The 19,639-nt window shown below is 34.4% G+C and overlaps 1 protein-coding gene across 1 annotated transcript in view; it reads right to left on the reverse strand.

The window, feature by feature from the left end:
• Positions 1 to 582: 582 nt before the first annotated feature.
• eIF1A (eukaryotic translation initiation factor 1A) overlaps positions 583 to 19,639 on the reverse strand; it is a 103,344-nt gene continuing 84,287 nt past the window's right edge. Inside the window, exons 4-6 of the mRNA XM_090379293.1 lie at positions 17,662 to 17,794; positions 5,931 to 6,025; positions 583 to 930 (exon numbers count right to left, since the gene is read on the reverse strand). Of these exons, the coding sequence (XP_090235419.1) occupies positions 925 to 930; positions 5,931 to 6,025; positions 17,662 to 17,794 (234 nt within the window). The 3' untranslated portion in view covers positions 583 to 924. The remainder of the gene's footprint in view (positions 931 to 5,930; positions 6,026 to 17,661; positions 17,795 to 19,639) is intronic.

Raw genomic sequence — 19,639 nt, forward strand, 5'->3', positions numbered from 1 at the left:
TCCACAATAAAGTCACTTTTTTCCATTAACACACTCAAAAGTCTGTTTACACTAACACACTGCAAAGCGGTAGATTTTTCACTTTTGTAAGCATATCAATTATTAAAAGCAAATGACAAAACATTCCATGACAAGCACATAACACATACTGAACAAGGATTAGAGAGAAACATCCATGCTCACGATTTTGTCACCCCTCTCCCCCCACCCACCGAGCACTGTTTTGACCGGGAAAGATGATTTTAGCCACGCCCATGTTTTTTTATGGCGGAAAATGTTCACGGCGATTTAAAATTCACATTTTTTAAAGGTTTTATTTTATATTAAATCAGCGACCACGAATAGCGGGGGTTTACGGTTCAATCATCTTAAGCTTCTCAGCTTAAGATGATTGAATATATAAATATGAAAAGTTTTTAAAAATGTGACTTTGCCAATAAAAAAAAAAAAAAGAACAAAAAAAGCATAATGAAGCAACTCCACAAGAACCTGTAGTTTGTACTGAAAATTAAATGTCACAAAATTGCAGGAACAACTTAATAAAAAAAATGCATATATTACATACAAACTGTAGACCTAACAAATAACCATATCCTTTTATTACTCACTTTCAAAGTTAATCTACAAAAACACAAAGTAGAAGAGAAGGTATCTAGATTAAAATTTCAGACCAGTTTTATATTATTTACATTTTGTAGGTACAGATGTAATTACTTCTATTTTTATAAAATCCTAATTTTATTCTGGTAACAAATATATTAAGCGGAAGAAATGACATATTCAATACAATATTAACTACGAAGCAATAAACAGAATATCCAATTTAAATATGTTTTAACAAAATCTTTAAGCAATGATAAACTAAACTTCACTTTGACAAAACCAATACAAAAACCAGAATGCAAGTCTTCAATTTCAAGGCCATCATATCTGAAAGAAAGGAAATAAAAAATAACCATATGAACATTTGTACTTCTGAGTATACATATATAAACCAATAATTACAAATTTAGAAATAAATTCAGTTAACACCAACTAGTTACTCGAAAAGGAAAACAATTCAATATTTACAACTGTTTCAAATAAAAGTTGAAACCACCTTGTGATTTTGTTAAAAATTGTGGCCAACTTTGCAAATTTTACTATATTTCTTTTGAATAATTCTGCACCTAAATAAGGTTTATTCTTGTGATCTGGGACAACTAACAGAAGCTATTATTTTGACTTGATTACTCAAACCCTATAGTAAAATTATCATCAAAAATAAGTTTTTGTTTTTACAAAACTTAATTAATTCCACCAAAACACTCATCTCACAGTCTTCCCCTATTGGAAATTCACTACCCACAGCCCAAACACGCTCAAGAAACTCACTTGTGAATGGGTTAATATTTCCATTTTTAATGCTGGTTAAGAGTGATGTCTCATCAATTAGGTAAATGATTCAGATTGGTGCTACTGACTCAAATGAGAGCTCTCATCTCTAGCTTAGCCATGCATTCTTTTAACAGTTCACTCTACACTTTTCTTTTTGGCTTTTGCTAGCCAGTTTGGCTAACCAAGCCTTTTGTTAGTAAAAGTTCCAATAATCAAGGTCCTATTGTCACTCCATAAACATTGTGTTATATAGACATGCAAAGAGCCTCTTTAACTTGCCAGCTGTCTTCAATACTAACTCTATAATAAGCAGATACAGATAATTCCTTTCCTTTTAGTATTCCCATATGCAAAGTACTGTTCATCTTATTGGATCTCCTTGTCAAACTGTAATCCACCTCTTATTTCCCATCTCTTGTTAACTCAATTACAAACCAACGTATCCATTCATATTGACTATGATATCTAGATACACTTGGTCGTCGACTTACGACCGGCCGCACTTACGACCACCAAAAAAATATATATAATAAATAATGAATAAATTAATAATAAATCAGGAAATCACTACTGAGGACACCCATAACCCAGGTGAGGAGGCACGTCGATAACGGGAGGCCTGAGGACAGCACCAGGCACATACACCCAGTCGCTCTCTCTCTCTCTCACATACACCCAGTCGCTATTAAGCATCTGTTGCGTGTGGTGTATTAATTAAAATTCCACTGAAATACGCATAATATGTTTAGTAAAAGGAAAATGTCTTCATCTACATATACGTCAGCTAAGAAGTCAAGGAAAACTATTGATTCAGAGTGTAAAACGAAAATTATCCAGCAGTATGAAAGCGGAAAGAAAGTGAATACGATAGCACGTGACTTGAAATTATCACATTCCATGGCATCGACGATACTGCACCTATTATGTCTACAATTTTAACCAAACAACGACAGGAACCCATCCATGAAATGGAGAAATTGTTGTTTATGTGGATGGAAGATTTAATACAAAAAAAATACACCCATGAGCCTTCACACAGTGCAAGCAAAGGCTAGAAGTTTGTTTTTCAGAGTTTAAAATCACGCGCCGGAGACGATTACGCTGAAGATTTTCAGGCTAGTACTGGGTGGTTTAAGCGTTTTAAAAAAAAGATTTGCTTTGCATAATGTCTCTATAAATAAACATCTCCTACCTCAACCCAAGAACATGACCCTGACGATGCACAACCCAGCACAAGCAAAGATTAAAAATTGATTTTGTAAATTTCATTTCTATTAATTTTTACATTAATTTTAGTGTTTACAGTACATTATGCACAGCATTATTTTTCACATTATGTACAATATAATTATAGATTGTAGTTTTTTTTTTTTTTTATAAACAGTACGAATAATAAACCAATTAAAATGTAGAGAACGTTTGAATTTAAGCTCATAGAGAGAGATACCTTCGTTTCTACGCCTAGTACAGTATCGCTAAGTAAAAGATAAAAACATTGCTGTATTTAAAATTAAAAATAAAAGATGATAAAAAGATTAGAAAGGTTAAAAAATACTGTTAATAAATATATGGCCGACATACGACCAGATCGACTTACGACCGGTCAGTCAGAACAGAAGTCGGTCGTAAGTCGACGACCAACTGTACTTTATTTTTATTTCTTCCAAGCCTCTTTATTTTCTGCTACCAATTTCATCAATTCAATGCTCATCCATTTGGTTTAAACCTTGAACCATATCTTTAAAAAAAAAGTAAAAATGATTAGCAACATCTAGGACTGAACCTTGGTACATCTGCTATTTAGCATTTTGACACCCTAGGAATTCTAGCTGCTTCTGCCAAACTGAATTCAAATAACATAGCAAACCTAATCCTCCTTATGAAACTGAAAAGCCTCCTTTTGCCCATCAAAATCACTATCTGCTAGAGACTGTTTAACTGAGATGAATTGTTAGTAATCATCAAGTCAAGAATACAGAATTTCCCTTGCAGAATATGTAATGTGCTGATGTGGAAAGTTATCCAGGTGTCAAATTCAAGAAGTGACTGCTACTACACTCATATCCCAGAAGTTCTAATCTACATCTGGATAATTAAAGTTTCCTGTAACAAGACATTCTGATTTGCTTGTCCACTGCAACTGCACATGTAGCTGATCGTAAGTACAGTATAATCTTGGTAATCAATCACCAGTGGGGCCTCTCAATTGTGATAAATTAAAGGAAGTAGAGTACATAAAAATTAGAAAAACAAAATTTTGAAAAGAAAAAATTTCATAAAATCGCAAAGATACTGTCTGTATAATTTTTAAGAGTGAAGTCAAATGAAGGAACAATAAGTATAAGTTTTTATTTTCGTTCCCATACAAACTGTTGGATAATAACCTGCAGCGTAACTAGAATCTAGGTAAATAACTAGAGTTAATATTTCATTTTCTACTTTAAAATTTCTGAAGAAATATTTGACAATACGTGTTTGAGACACGTGAACTATGTCGAAGCACAACCCCCAACAACGTTCAAGCCACGTAAACTGTGTCCCATTGGATATTTCTTCAGAGAATTACACTCCAGGCTTTCATCTCTGCATCCTTTCCTTCAGGATTCTAGCGTCAGCTCAGTTTTGTTTGTATTTTGTAGGAAATATTTGCTACACACACGTCGGGTTATTGTGATGAAGTTGAAATTCACATTGTCCTACCATTTTCAACAACTATTTATTAGAAATTTCAAACCAGCGCCTTTGCTAGCAAAAAAACTTATCCCGCCAGTGCGATCACCAGTTTCGCTAAAGTGTTGATAAAGGAGTTTTGCCTTTTCACGAATGATGAGTGAACTTAACGGAATTTTATTTTGAGTTCGGTCTTCTATCCACAGATTTAAAGCCTTTTCCATTTTTTTAAATTTAACATCACGAGTTACAGAGCAAATTTTTGAAGCAATTAGCGCGTTTTCACGGACACTACGGAGGATTTTTTCTTCCGTTTTCTTGATTGATCGTACTGTTGACTCATTGATTTTATAATGTTTTGCCACTGAGGAGACACTTTCACCATTAGAAATTTTATCTAATAACTCAATTTTATTCACTAATGTCATCACCTTCTTTGATATTTTCACATTTCTCTTGTTATTCATAGCCATATGTAGGGGTTAGAAAGAACTTGTCCACAATAAAGTCACTTTCTTCCATTAACACACTCTAAAAAGTCTGTTTTACAATGCAGAACGGTAATTTATCATTTGTATATTGATACAAATGATGTATCAATTTATCATTTGTATATTGATACTGTAAGCATATCAATTTATATATTGATAAATTTATTCAATTTATAAGCATATAAATTAAAAGCAAACAACGAAACCTTCCATGACAAGCGCATAACACATACTGAACAAGGATTAGAGGGAAACATCCACGCTCGCGATTTTGTTACCCCTCTCCCCCCACCCAGTGAGCGCTGTTTTGACCGTGAAAGATCATTTTAGCCACGCCCATGTTTTTTATGGCGGAAAATATTCACAGCACTTTAAAATTCACATTTTTTAAAGGTTTCATTTTATATTAAATCGGCGATCGCGAATACGCGAAACTGCGAATACAGATACCGCGAATAGCGGGGGTTTACTTTATATATCTCTCTCTCTCTCTCTTTTTATGTTATTTACTTTTATTTTCTTCACTGTAATGTTATTTATAATAATATTAATAAACAACTTTGCTTATAACATTATCATTAACATGGAAAGGGAGATACCTACATGAGGAAGGGGTCAAATAGTTTATTTAATGTGTCTTATTAATTGTGTGGTTTTAATAACATTTAGCAACTTTGGTGAATGTATGCATTAGCATCTAACGTCATATAGCACTATGTGAATTCTCTAAAAAGAGTGTGTTCACAGGTTAATTTTCCCATTATGCAGGCTGAAAAACATGGAATAACTCATAGGGAAGGAATCCGTAAATGCAATCTCAAGTGAAGAGGCTATTAAGAATTTTTCCAGTCTCTGATGGAATATGAACACAAGACTTGCCAAAACTACTATCCTGTCACAGAAGGTATTTCCTGGTTGGCAAGCCTCAAGTCTCATTCTTTCCCAATTTCCTTTTTTGAATCACTTTTATTGGAATTCATATTTGTTGCACCTTCCAACCAAGGTGCACAATAAACAGAATGGAAAATTATTAAAAGAAACCTACCTTGAGACTTTACAGGACACTAATAGTACATTCAAATTCATTAATAAAAAGTTCATTCATTCATTCCTTTTTTAAAACACTGTACCAAATTTGTGCATGAACGATATATGACAGTGGGAAATGCTTTTAAACTTATCAAAATTCACTGATAAATTCAAAAATTCAAAACAATTAAAGACAAATTAAAAGTGCAATAAAAATTTTCATATAAGGAGAAAAAATTAGAAACCAAATAGCTAAATATGACAACATAACCCTCCATATGAGCAGCTATCAATGATTAAGCAAAGCATTACTGAACTTATTCACAGTGACATTTAGCAACAACAAAAAATTTCAATGCTTACATTATCGATATCTTCTTCTCCACTGACTTCATCGAATTCAATGATGTTATCATCTTCCTCCTCTTCACCAAATGTGACAGTGTCGTTAATTTTGGCTGTTAATAAGAAAAAATTTAGTTGTTCATACAAAGATCATTAAATACCATTACATTAGTTTTTGATATTTTTTTTCTTATTTTTGTACTCTATGAACTTTTAACTATATGTTTATCTTCTTTTTTCAAGAAGATGCCTCATGATTATGTACCATCTTTATACATGCCTTTGCACAAAGACCAGTTATATTCAAATGAATCAGCTCCTTATATTGTGCATGAATCATGCACAATAAAGCACCGCATTTATTCCTCCATTTTAAGTTTGATTCCCAGTTTCACATAGCACACAGCTACCAACTTGTGACGTTCACAGCTGAAGATTTAATTTTTAACAGTAAAAAGCAAATGAAAAAACAGGACAGGTTTTAAAATATAGATTTGTTTTAAAATCTATACTTTGGTTTTTTTTTACTGATTAACATAACCATGTATTTTTTAAAGTAAAATAACATGTCCATAACTGTGGCAGTTTTTTTTTTTTTTTTAATAATTTCACAATGTCAACATGTGATTTTTGCAGATGTATAAATTTATAATGTTGCTGCATATCATTATATTTCATGGATTTTTTTTTTTTCTTCTTAACAATTTTATGCCTACCTTAACTTAGTCTCAACTGTTAAAATTACAAAATAAAAAAGTGCACAATATAAATATCACTATTGCCATTTTCACATCTGCAATATTTACCATTTTATAATGCAGCCACATATGAATGCTCAGTGTTAATTTTTTTTTATTGATCAACAGTACCATACCCATTATAAAATTAAAATATAATTTTTGAACTGTAAATGGTAATTTTCTTCTTTTTATTTTTTAAACTAAATGACTGTGCAGGCTGATTTTTACACATTAAGATTTAGAGTCTAAACCCTGATGTGTGAGAATTAGTACAGCCATGTGTCATTATTTTTCTGAGAATTATTATTTTTTCCTAGAACACTAAGATATCTGTCTTTTTTGGGGAAAAGATAGAGAAAGCTATATTAGAATGATGAGCAGGAGAAGTGGTCAAAAAGTTGTAATCTCCACTAAATCTGGAGAGTTTGCAGCTATGGTAGTATAATCTGATTCCCAACAGAAGAAGTATTCAAATCAAACTTCATAAACTTTTTACCTGCATTCAATTTCAATCATGAAGAGACTTTCTGCACTTTCACTGATGACCAAGTGCAGAGCCCCCAGCATTAAGGCTTGGAGTTTACATTTAACTTAGGGAAAAATACTTTTATTCACAGTTCTGACCAAGTTGCTAATGTCTTTAATTTTAATTTAATAGCATCCCAGAATAGGTGAATCTGCTTTACATTTTAAATCTAAGACACCACTAGGACAGCTGTTTATAAGCTTACTGGCTTCTCATTAGCTGATTGGCAGCCTCTATTAGCAAATGTATGCTAAACTGTGAATTTGTAAACTGTGTATTTGGTCTAAGTGAGCAGCCAAGTAGCACACGGAAGTAAAACTTCCATTTAAAAATATACCTGTAATGCTTACCTTTAACTCCAAGAAGTGGGTAGCATTTACTCTATGTAGTACAATAATATAGAATTGCAAGGATATTGTTGGAATCAATAGCTGAAATGAAATCAAAATTCATACACTTTACCTGTGTTTGATTTCAATCATGGAGAGACATTCTACTCTGGTTGAAGACTGAACACTGAATCCTAAGCACTAAGGCTTAATACATTTGCTTATCAAGACGACATACCAACGGATGATAAGCCAGTAGGCTACAAAATAGCTGCTCTGGTGATAATATACAATTTAAAAAGATATCAGCAACTTAGGCAGAACTGTGGTTAACAGTACAGGTGACCGCCCCCCCCCCCCCTCAATGCTGATAATTCGTTCCAGAAAAACGGTGTGCCAAGTGAATCCGCGCTAAGCGGGCACCGCATTCCCATAGGATATTTCCCAATCAATAATAAACGTTAGTGAAAAGATGCACAAATGTCGGTCAAAATATTTAATATTCAAATATTTGTACATATAAAATATTCTGCATTACACATGTATATAATTATGTAGTAACTACTTACATATCAAAATTAAACTTAAAATTCCAATTAAAATCATGAATTTAATTTAACTGATGAATTTAATCATGAAAAATGTGTCGATTTTGGGTTGTAGTTTGGCCCTCTTCCTGGTAAACTAAAAGGGGTTTTAATTTAAAATCCCAAGCAGCATTACCACCCAAGAATAAAGTCAATTGATCCTTCACCGCTTTGAAACCTGGCATGTTTTTTTACTTCTATCAGTATAAAACTTCTTTTGGGTATTTGTTTTCAAAAAAGTCCTGCTTCATCTATGTTAAAAACTTGTTGAGAAGTATAACACATAATACCCCTCTTCAATAATTTTAACAAGTTCTTTTTTGAAAGCTTCGGCTCCTTGCGGCTTCTCCCTGGATTTTAAATCTATTCAACCAGTCCTTACTAGTTTTAAACGGTTCCATATTTTTTTTTTAGGTGAGCTTTCTTCAGATCATCATATAGGCTAATCTCTCTCTTTCTTTTTTTATAATATTTCACTTAACAGAATTCTGCGATGGATATTATCTTCAATAAAATCAGTTAGTCTCTCCATTTCAATCCTAATAGCCGGCCTAGCCCTAGCTGCTTGCAGTGGAACAACTGTCTTTCCCACTGATAAAATTAATTCTTTATTTTTATAATTGTTCTTACAGTTAAACCTGCCAGTCCTAAATTATAGCACACATTCGCTTGTCATTGACAGGAATCAATTTGCTTCAAAATGCCTAATTTAATTTTCAAATTCAGTCTTTTTCTTACATTCGTAGTCTTCATACTGCATCCAGACGTTGCTTTTTCATTCTCATCCATCATTATTAACTCTTCAAAAATGTAACTGTGTTGGCTGCATTAATTGTGATACAATATTTGAGTAAACCGGCCATTATGCATGATGTCTAATACTGTACTAAGTGATGACTAGACTTCGGATAAATGCATATAACGCAAATATTACAAAGCACTATACTTGATCATTTTTTAAAATGTTGATCTCAGAACTACGTAACAAGTCACTGTACTGCAATTAAATTAGAGTGCAAGAAAATTTAACTGAGCATGGGAAAATTTCTCAAGTCTGCGTGGGAAATGTCTTAATGCTGTTTTGCCATTCATTTTCAAGCTATGGACTCAATCAGGTGACACATTTTCGTTAAATAAGCCAAAAATGCAATCTGTACACTGGTAAAAAAGTGTTACGGTGATTTGTGACAGCGTTATGGCAAATCAGCATAAAGCGAACCGTGTTATAACGAGGGCCCGCTGTACTTTTTTTTTTTTTTTTTAATCTAGAGGCAGCAAATTAATATCGATATTTATCTGTTTAGTTAACTGAAGTGAGGGGATAGAGAACTTTCAGTGGTCTTCAGATGATTTTTAATAGGAATCAAGGATGGTGTCATTTAGTATTTTTTGGCAGGATATGCCATTCTACCTTTGTCCAAATTGATGGGTGAAAGCCAAATATTATTGTATGATTTACTAAAATGGAGAATATTCCTGTCAAGAGATCAGCCAAGACTAAGGTAAATCTCAGATCTGGAAATGGTAAAAAGCACTTCTTTGATAGATACTAAGGCCACCATCCCATATTTCAGAGCCATAAGTCACTGAAGAAAGCAGGAAACTGGAGGCATATCAAACAAAAATCTTAGAGTTGCTGATATTGACCATATTTTATCTCAGAAACTATATTCTTAATGTGGAGGAAACACCAAGTTTGACTAGGTAAGATGGAGTATTTTATTATCAAAATGAATCCCCAGGATTTTGTGGCCAGAGTCTGCCAAAACTAGTTGGAAACAAATTATTGGAAGGAAAGGTGGGGGGGAGGGGGGATATTTTTTTTCTTTGTAAAAGAGATTTGGGCAGATTTTTGAGCACTAATTTGAAGATTGAAATTCGTGGAGTGTTCAGAAGTAGTTTCTAAGTTATTGATTACTAAATTGTTATCCAATGACTCAAAATGTGAGAGGATCCAGGATTTTAGGTTATCTGTATATGAGATAAATGGAATTTAAAGAACAGCTAATGGGGAAATAATGGAAGAAAAAAGTGCAGATAGGGTCCTGCAATAGGTTATGCCAGTGGAGATAGTTTTTATTAACAAACTTCATAGGAAAAATTCTATAGTTAGGTAATGAGGTTCTTAGAAAGAAGTGTCATGCCCCTGTGACACCATAAAAGTTCAAGTGAAAAAATGAGTCTACCACAATGTAAATTGAATCATATGCAGACTGTATATCAAGATAAGTATATTTAGCCAGGCCTTATGTTCAAATGCAGTTCAAATGCATTGGTAATGAGAAATGCAGTGGATAACAGATTAGTAATCATAAACGCACCCTTCTTTCCATAATGTATCCTGAAAAATGAATTTGAAAGAATTTGTTGCTTTTGCATCAGTTTTTAGAATTGACAAGGAATTAGCAATAGGCCTGAAGTCTTTAGGTAAGGAATTTTAACTTTTGGTACCAGAAAGATATCATACACAGACCATTAGGGTGAAAAAAGAATCAAAGTTTAAAACAGGAAAAAATGGAGAGCAAAATAAAAGTGACTTTTACGCATTACTTCCTCCCCCACACCAGGTGGAAAAGACCACATCCAACATTTTATACTTTTATGTGTAAACTTATAACAAACTTGGCTTTCATTTTAAGTTTATTAAATACATATATTTAGTTTACTAAATACATATACAGGCAACCACCAAATAACACAGTACTTCTACAACACGGTACTTATATAACATGGCTAGAGAATTTCGGTAAACCTCACATAACAGAGGGTATTTTTGAGCTTTTGTGCGGGGAAAATCCTGCTTTTATGTTGGATGTAATTTTTCAACATTTCCACTCTTTTTTGAATCCCCGCTGTTGACTTGCTAGTGGGGGGTAAAAAAAAAAAAAAAATTGAGAAATCCCTGTACTTTATTTTGTTGGGATATCCCGTGTTACAATCTGTGCTATTGAACTTGTACTTGTTGAAAAATCAAGATTTCAAAACTTTATTACTATTGGATAGTACACCAGGCCATCCAAAAGATTTAAGTCATCCAAACATTGAAGTTATGTTCCTACTGCCACAGTTCTAATGGGTTAATTCAACTTATTTCATTCAGCAGTTAGATAAAGGCATTATATCCACCTTTAAAACTCATTACATCAGAAAATTGTTACAATGGATTTTGGAAAAAATTTATTCCGAATCTATTGAAGTAATGGAGGCATGGAAACATTTCTCAATTGCGAACTGTATCAGAATCATAGGTTTATCGCTGAAAGAAGTAAAACCGTCAACGTTAAATGCATGTGGAAAAATGTATGGCCAGAGTCAGTTCATTCAGGAAATATGATCGAACTGGCAGAAAACGGAATCTGTGCGATAGTAGAACTTGCTACACTGGTAGGAGGGGAAGGTTTTGATGAAATGACTACTGAAGCCCTCACAGGTAGCACAGTTGACAGAATTGCCTTCCTCCCCCACACCAGGTGGAAAAGACCTGATTTAGAATCCCGTCGATGATAGGAATTTTTATGGGTCTTTTCACAATGTGGCTGAGTCAGTCGAGTTCAGGTGAGGGTAGCATGGCTTTTTCGCTTCCGGAAACTTGGGTTTTTCATCCAACAAAACAGAAAATCGACCTCAGGACACATGCAATTTATAGACAATATACAGAGTAACGTGGCCTTAATCGCCAATGCTTCTAAAAAATTAATATGATTACTGAAGACGTTCAAGAATTACTAGTAGAAAAAGGGGCCAACATAGTGGATTTTGTGCAAATGGCATCGGAGGTAAAACCAAATCAATTTAGAGGATGATAGCACAGATGAAAATTCTAAACTTCCAAATTTTACAATAAAAAGCAATGGGGGAAGACATAACATTAGCCAAGCAATTAGAATCATCTTTTTTTTAATGCAGATTCTTGAATGAAAGGAGCCCAAAGTTCAAAAGGGAGCTTCAAAAATGCTTAGTTCCATATGATGAAATCCAGAGATTTATCAAGCAAAAGAAAACAAATCCAGATTACTGATTTTTTTAAAGAGAGCAGAAGGTACACGAAATCTAGAATGGTGCATTTTTGTTAGCTTTTGGAACGTAAATCCCCTTTTTTGTACTTTTTCTTAGTCCCATATAACACGGTTTCGCACATGATATCTTATAGGAATCTAATAACCATGTTATAAGAGAGTTGAGTTACCCCCACTGTAATACCTTGTATAACATGGTTAATTGGTTCCAAGGAAGTACCACGCTAATCAATACATTATTACATATGATGGATTTTTTTTTTTTTTTTTTATTATTATTATTTTTTGCCAAATGTATGCCTTGCCGGTCTTTAATTATACTGTAATGCCTTACTGGCAATCAACTGTTTATTATTTGGTACCAAAAAATTAAAAACATGTATTCTTAGAAATGTTTATTACTAAAAGCCAGAAACAATTTTGGCTAAGGTAGAGAAAGCCCACACAAGAAACACGCAAAAGTTCGATGAAATTTACTGGTAAAAGTACTTTGCTATAACAGCATTTGTATTGTTGCTCGCTTGGTAAACAGATGGTGGGTGTTATCGGTCTGGAGTAGAAGTTGAATCCCATGGGAACTTTAAACCCTCCCGAAGTGGGGGGGGGGTAACCTGACCTTTTTTTCTTTCTTTCTTTAGAATCACGAACGGAGTCATATTGGAGGTTCTGGGATCGTGAAAAATGTCAGTAAAGTAGTTTCACCAGTAAACTTTTTCGGAGTTTGCCGTGCTTCTCATGTGGGCTTCTTTTACCTTTGCCTTTTTTTCCTCAATAAACAATTTATCCACCAGTGATTCTAAAGAAAAAAGGTCAGGTTACCCCCTCCACTTCGGGAGAGGTTCAAGCTCACACGGGATTCAATTTCTACTCCTGACCAATAACACCCACTGTATGTTTACCGAGCGAGCAATGATGCAAATGCCATTATGGCAAAGTACTTTTACCAGTAAATTTATTGAACTTTTGCATACTTCTCATGTGGGCTTTCTTTACCTTTGCCACAATTTTTTATTGTTTTGAAAAAAGGTTCAACAATAAAGTTTGTACACACTTTTTTCTTCTGTTTCTCAACTATGTATGTCTCTATTACAACAAACTGCATTTTCTAAAGCATGTCGAACTCTAGAGCTTCGTTTGATGCTAGGATCGGCATTCATAAGAAAATTATGAAACATCTTCACCCTTCCTGAGCAACATTGAAAGATCATTTAAAATCATAAACCATTTTGTTTTTGTTTTAAAATTATAAATCGCGTTATAGCAAAACCCATGCTGATCAAAACCGCATTACACAAGGTATTACAGTATTTACATATTATATTAATCACAGCAGAACATGAAATTCAACTTATTTTTCAATTGCTACTAAAATACAGGAGAAACAATCAAAGTATATTATAAAAGTGTTTACAGCATATTATGATCTGAGGTAGATGATACTTGTTTAATTTATTAAACCATAGTACATGAAATGCATGTTGCATTTCAATTTTTAATAAAATCTAAAAAGAAATAGTAATAGTATTTGCCATATAGTGGCCTTTGGTGCGCTGGTAAAAAAATCCAGGAAAGTAAGAAAATACAAATTATATGCTTCCCTGCTCGTACAGCTGACAATCCAGATGACCTTTGAATTTATTCAAACTGTCAGTGTCGACTAACTGCGGAGGCAACTTGTTCCAGCAATCAATGACTCGCAGGCTAAAAGAAAGCTTTCTCCAATCTAATCTAAACTTTGAGCACTTTAGTCTGAATTTATGAACCCTAGTTTGGGAATTTTTTACATCAGTGAGAATTGCACCTTCATTCATTTTACTAATCCCTCTCAGAGCCTTGTAAACCTCAATCAGGTTACCTCTGAAGTGCCTGGTTGCCAAACTCTGTAGTCCACATAATCGGAGTCTTTCCTCATACCTCATCCTACAGCCAATCTCACCATTCGAGTTGCACATTTTGGAACCTTTCAAGAAGTTCAATGTCTTTTTTAGATGAGGTCCCCATACTTGAACACAGTATTCTAAATGTGGTCTTACAATTGTCTTATACGTGGAATTATGACCTCCCTATCTCTACAGGATAACATTCGATAAATCATTAATAGGACACCACAGGTTTTCCTGGCTGCCTGCTTACACTGTTCAGAAAACGTAATATCTGCCCACACTGTAACTTCCAGATCTCTTTTCTTCTCCACTATTTTTTAATTCAACCCCACCAAGTGTGTAATATATTTAATGGGTTGTTATTCTCCAAGTGTAAGACCTTGCATTTAGCAGCATTAAAACAGCTACCACTTCTCTGACCATTTTTTAATTCTGTTCAAGTCATCCTGAAAGAGCACTGCTTGGCACATTACACTAGCCAATACGATTTTTACCTCCAAGAACTTAAATGCTGTTTTTAACCAATTTTTATGCATAGATTTCAAAAATCACCATCATAGTTTCACATCACGTCATAGTTATTAAATACAGAGGGGGTTACATTTTACCAAAGTATTCCAATTTTGCACAATCTAGTTTGTATGACAAATTGATTGTATTTTAACATATATAAGCTAATTCTCTTAATTTTAGCAATTGATTCTGGCCTCGGCTTTCTTGTGATAAACATAGACTTCTCCCTATGGTTTTTAGGTTCAAATTCCGATGCAACAATTTACAATTTGAAGGGAGCACTTAGTGTTTTTGGTAAGGATTTTTGTAGGCCGTGCCAAGGTTTTCCAAGTATTAACTGATTGTAACATGTTCTCGGGGTTGAAAATCTATCCTCCAAACATAAATAGCCCCTGGAGAGTAGGAGGGTGCAGCCCACAACACTTACAGTAGTAGTAAAATAATTTCCGGCTCTACCTGCTGATTTGTAAATATTTTTTCCTTTCAGTGATTTCACATGAGTAGAACTAGTAAGTTGCCCCACCTGTGTAGTGATAAAAATTGAATTTGCGTTGTTTCTATATTGTAGAGTTAAAAACTGAATTTACATTTTCAGAATTCCTTCAGTGCTACAACGAATAAGCAGACACATAGGAAGTGCATCAATCATCCAGACAATTTTTGTTATGTTTGTGGATGGTTTACTCCAGAGGCTCAAAGGAAAAACATAAATGATATCACAAAACTTTGTTTTCTTTTTTCCGGATGTAAAATTGGTGATCAAGACAAACCTTGGGCACCTCACAAGTGTTGTATTACCTGTACAACAAACCTTAGGAAGTGGCTACATGGCAAATTCAAAGCATTACCTTTTGCAGTCCCTATGGTTTGGCGAGAACCATCAAACCATATTAATAATTGCTGCTTCTGTATGAAAAATATATCTGGTATGTTTAAAAAAAAAGCAAACACTATAATATATCCAAATATACCTTCTGCAATTCAGCCCATTCCACACAGCGATGATTTGCCAGTACCAGTGTCCCCCAAAACTTGGGATAATAGTAGTGGGGAAGATAATAGTGATCAAGTTCAAGCTGAGAATTCCCAGGAAGCCTCCACATCACATCACAAGATGTCGACTATCAGCCAGTAAGCTGAGGTAGTAAGGTACATTTAATCAAACAAGAGGAGTTAAATGATTTGGTTCGAGACTTAAATTTGTTGAAAGAACAAGTTGAACTGTTAGGTTCTAGGTTACAGCAGTGGAATATACTAGCAGTAGGAACAAAGATTTCAATTTTGAAAAAGACATGAAAAGTTTCCAAATATTTTGCTACAGAGGACAGTTGCAAAGACATTATTGGACTTCTGAAGGAACTAGGTGTAGTGCATAAGTCAGATGAATAGCGTTTATTCATAGATGCCTCAAAATTAAGTTTAAAAGCAGTTTTACTTCATAATGGCAACGAATTTCTATCAGTTCCTTATTTCATTCAGTTGGACTTAAAGAAAGTCATGAAAGTGTGTCTAAGGTACTACATGCTATAAAATACCACGATTATGGTTGGAACATATGCAACGATCTTAAGGTTATTGGTTTGCAGGGTTTTCACAAAATATTGGTTTTTGTGTTTGTGGGACAGCTGTGCGACAGAAGAACACGTTTTGCAACACTGGGACAAGCAGGAAGTTCATACCAAAAAAATGTAATGTACGATATATTCCTTTAGTGCAATCAAACAAGGTTCTTCTTCCACCCATACACATCAAACTTGGATTGATGAAAAATTTCATGAAGGGCCTAGATAAAGAAGGTAACAGATTTGCATACTTGAAAAGTGTGTTTCCTAATTTAACATATGCCAAACTTAAGGAAGGAATTTTTGTATGACCCCAAATTAGGAAACTCCTGAAAGGCAATGTGTTTGAAACCACTTCAGGTGGGATTTCACTTCGGGGAACAGAAAATAATCAGCAGGTGCCAAATCCACGAATATAGGAGATAGTAAAGTACTGCAACTCTCCCTTCAGTGCAAGAAACTGCTTGATGAAGGTTACACTGTGTGAAGGTACATTGTCATGAAACAAGATCCACTCACATAGCTCATTTGAATCTGGTCTAACATGCCAAATTCTTTTCAACACTTTGTCCATGACACCTGTAAAATTTAGAGTTGACTGTCTGTCGTTCTGGTACAAATTCTTTGTGCATAACTCCTTGCCAATCAAGAAAATATCAAAAATGTTTCTTCGGCCTTGGTGAATTTTCTCCAACCCATGCAGCTGATCGTCTTTTTGTTTTGTGTTTGTACGCAACACACCAGGATTCATCACCAATTATGATTCTTCAAAAAAAAAAATGTCTGGATTGCTGCCTTTCATCTCAATAAAATCTCGACATGCAGAAACTTGTTCCTCCTCCTGTTCCATCATCAATGCATGCAGTACGAAGTGCGAGCACACTTTCCTTTTTATCAAATCTTTTACAATTAAATGCAGAGTATTCTTGCTGATGTAAAGCTGATCTGCCAGCATTCAGAGGGACATGCAATGATCTTCCATTAACAGCTGCCAAACGTTTTTGATGGTCAAGTCCGTATGAGACTGGGATGGGTGACCATCCCACGTATCATCCTGAACATCTTCCCACTCTTTATGGAATTACCCTTACCAGTAAAAAATGTTGGATCACGACAGTGCTTATGTCCATAAGCTGCACTCACCATTAAAACTGTCTCAGTTGCACTTTTTCCTGCTTTAAAACCAAATTTTATTGCCACTCTTTTGCTCGGTCCTCCTTGAATCCATGATGATGTGATTTTACCATGCCAACTGAAACACAACTTTCCAGGAGAATATCTTTGTGCACACTGATGAAACCTGGCACAGAGCCAGTTCAGACTTGATAGTGAGTAGTTTCAACAGTGGCCAGTGTATGCCACTAGCAGCAAAAAACCAGTCTTAAAAATTTTCAGACACACCTTGTTATGAGTAGCTCACAGTTATACAACATAATTATAAAAAAAATAAAAATAATAAAATAAAGAAAAATGCAAACCTGTAAACCAGACAATTTGGAATTTACACACACAAAACATGTTTGTTTTTTTAATGTTTTAAAAGAGAAAAAAAAATTAAATTACTAAAATTTCCCAATTTTAACAAAGTCTTACCATGTTCAGGCAATTCACCATATGATTTCAGATTTCGAGCTTCATCAGGATTATATTTCAGAATGACATCTGCCTTGGCATCTTGGTAATCTCTCAAGCCAACAAGGATAATATCACCTTGGTTAATCCACACCTGACATACAAAATCCATAAATTATAACTTCCCTGAAATATTAATTCAGTCATTTGCTATTCTGTGAGCAACTTCAACTCTTTTTAATGTCAGACTATGTGGCAATACAAAATTTTTAGAAATCTTCAAGTACCGTGTTAATAGACTAGAAAAGAATAGCGAAAGCTTAAAAAGCGGTACTCACCTTGAAATTAATCTGCGATGGTTTACTTAGGTAGCGTGGTTAATGTTTAAGTTGAATTGTTAAATTGAATAATTAAAAGGGAGGGAAGTAGGTAAAAGTTGACTGAGTTAAATAGGCGCAAGGAAATAGAAGTGTACACACATCCAATCCTTGGTTGTCATCGAAATAAAAGAAAAGAAAAGAAAAGAATATTTAAAAACTGTAAGTGAATCCGGTGAAGCCAATAGTCTTTACGAGGACTTTCGTTAGTTAAAGAACGTCTTCAGTTGGCAATGTGTGGGGAGAGAACGTGCATGGTATTTTAAGAATAAAAAATTATACTCTCGTGATGCCTTTTTAGACATGTGGGAACTTTAATCTCGAGAGGTTCCAAATTGGGGAAAGATTGAAGGGGAGTTTAGAATTTAGAATTTTGAGGTTAGAGTGGTGCTTGTACCATTCAGTAACTAGGGCTTCATATTGAAGTATTCTGTAGCTGGATTTTAGTTTAATGATGGAAATGGCAGAGTTGATGAGTGGGTTGTGGTTGTGAGTCTGGGCATGAGTTGTAAGTTCTGTGACAGATTGGTTAGACATGAGACTATGGAAATGGTAGTAGGCACGGGTGTTGGATGTTTTTGATGAGCCAAATTTAGTAGTGGTACTTCCGATATAACAATGTTGCAGTTTTGTTGACAATTAATGAGGTATATAATATTATTAAGGTCGTTTGTAGGATATTTGTATGTGTCTTTATAGGTGCTGAAGAAGATCCTAATTTGTTGTAGGTGGAAAAAACAAGGGAGATATCAGTGTTGTTAAATAGGCGTCGGAACTGTCCTGCTAGTTCATTGTGGTAAGGGAGAACTATGCGGATGTTTGTTTTATTTTTGTCTTTAGTTGGGGTGTTAGATTTAATTTTATTTTTAGCGTTAAGGATTGTATTTAAAATAAGTTGGTGGGGGTAACCTCTGGATATAAATTTGTCAGTAATATACTGTATTTCATTGTGAAGGTCAGTGGGTAAGGAACTATACTTTAGTGCATTGTGAATTTGGTTATATAAATGGAGCCGAAATCCCCAGTCCAATGGGACTGGGGATTTCGGCTCCATTATCCGAAATCTACCTAGCCGCCATTGAAGGCCAAATTCTACACTCCTTTCCCCCTGAACTAAAACTATACATGTGCTATGGCGACGACATTCTTGTAATAGGCAACAGATCCATTATTGGTAACCTCTTCGTAAAACTTAACTCTGTACATGATAGACTTAAATTCACCCTTGAAATTGGACAAAATAATCAGATAAATTTCCTTACTCTTACTAGGCACAAAATTAAATAAGAAAATTTTCAGGAAAAATACAAACACCGGCAAATACTTACATTTTGCTTCTCATCACCCTCTAAAGACTAAAAAGGCAGTTTTATATAACCAAATTCACAATGCACTAAAGTATAGTTCCTTACCCACTGACCTTCACAATGAAATACAGTATATTACTGACAAATTTATATCCAGAGGTTACCCCCACCAACTTATTTTAAATACAATCCTTAACGCTAAAAATAAAATTAAATCTAACACCCCAACTAAAGACAAAAATAAAACAAACATCCGCATAGTTCTCCCTTACCACAATGAACTAGCAGGACAGTTCCGACGCCTATTTAACAACA

Source organism: Mastigoproctus giganteus, chromosome 8 (assembly GCF_048544385.1).
Source record: "Mastigoproctus giganteus isolate SK-2022 chromosome 8, ASM4854438v1, whole genome shotgun sequence".
Lineage (NCBI taxonomy): Eukaryota > Metazoa > Arthropoda > Arachnida > Uropygi > Thelyphonidae > Mastigoproctus > Mastigoproctus giganteus.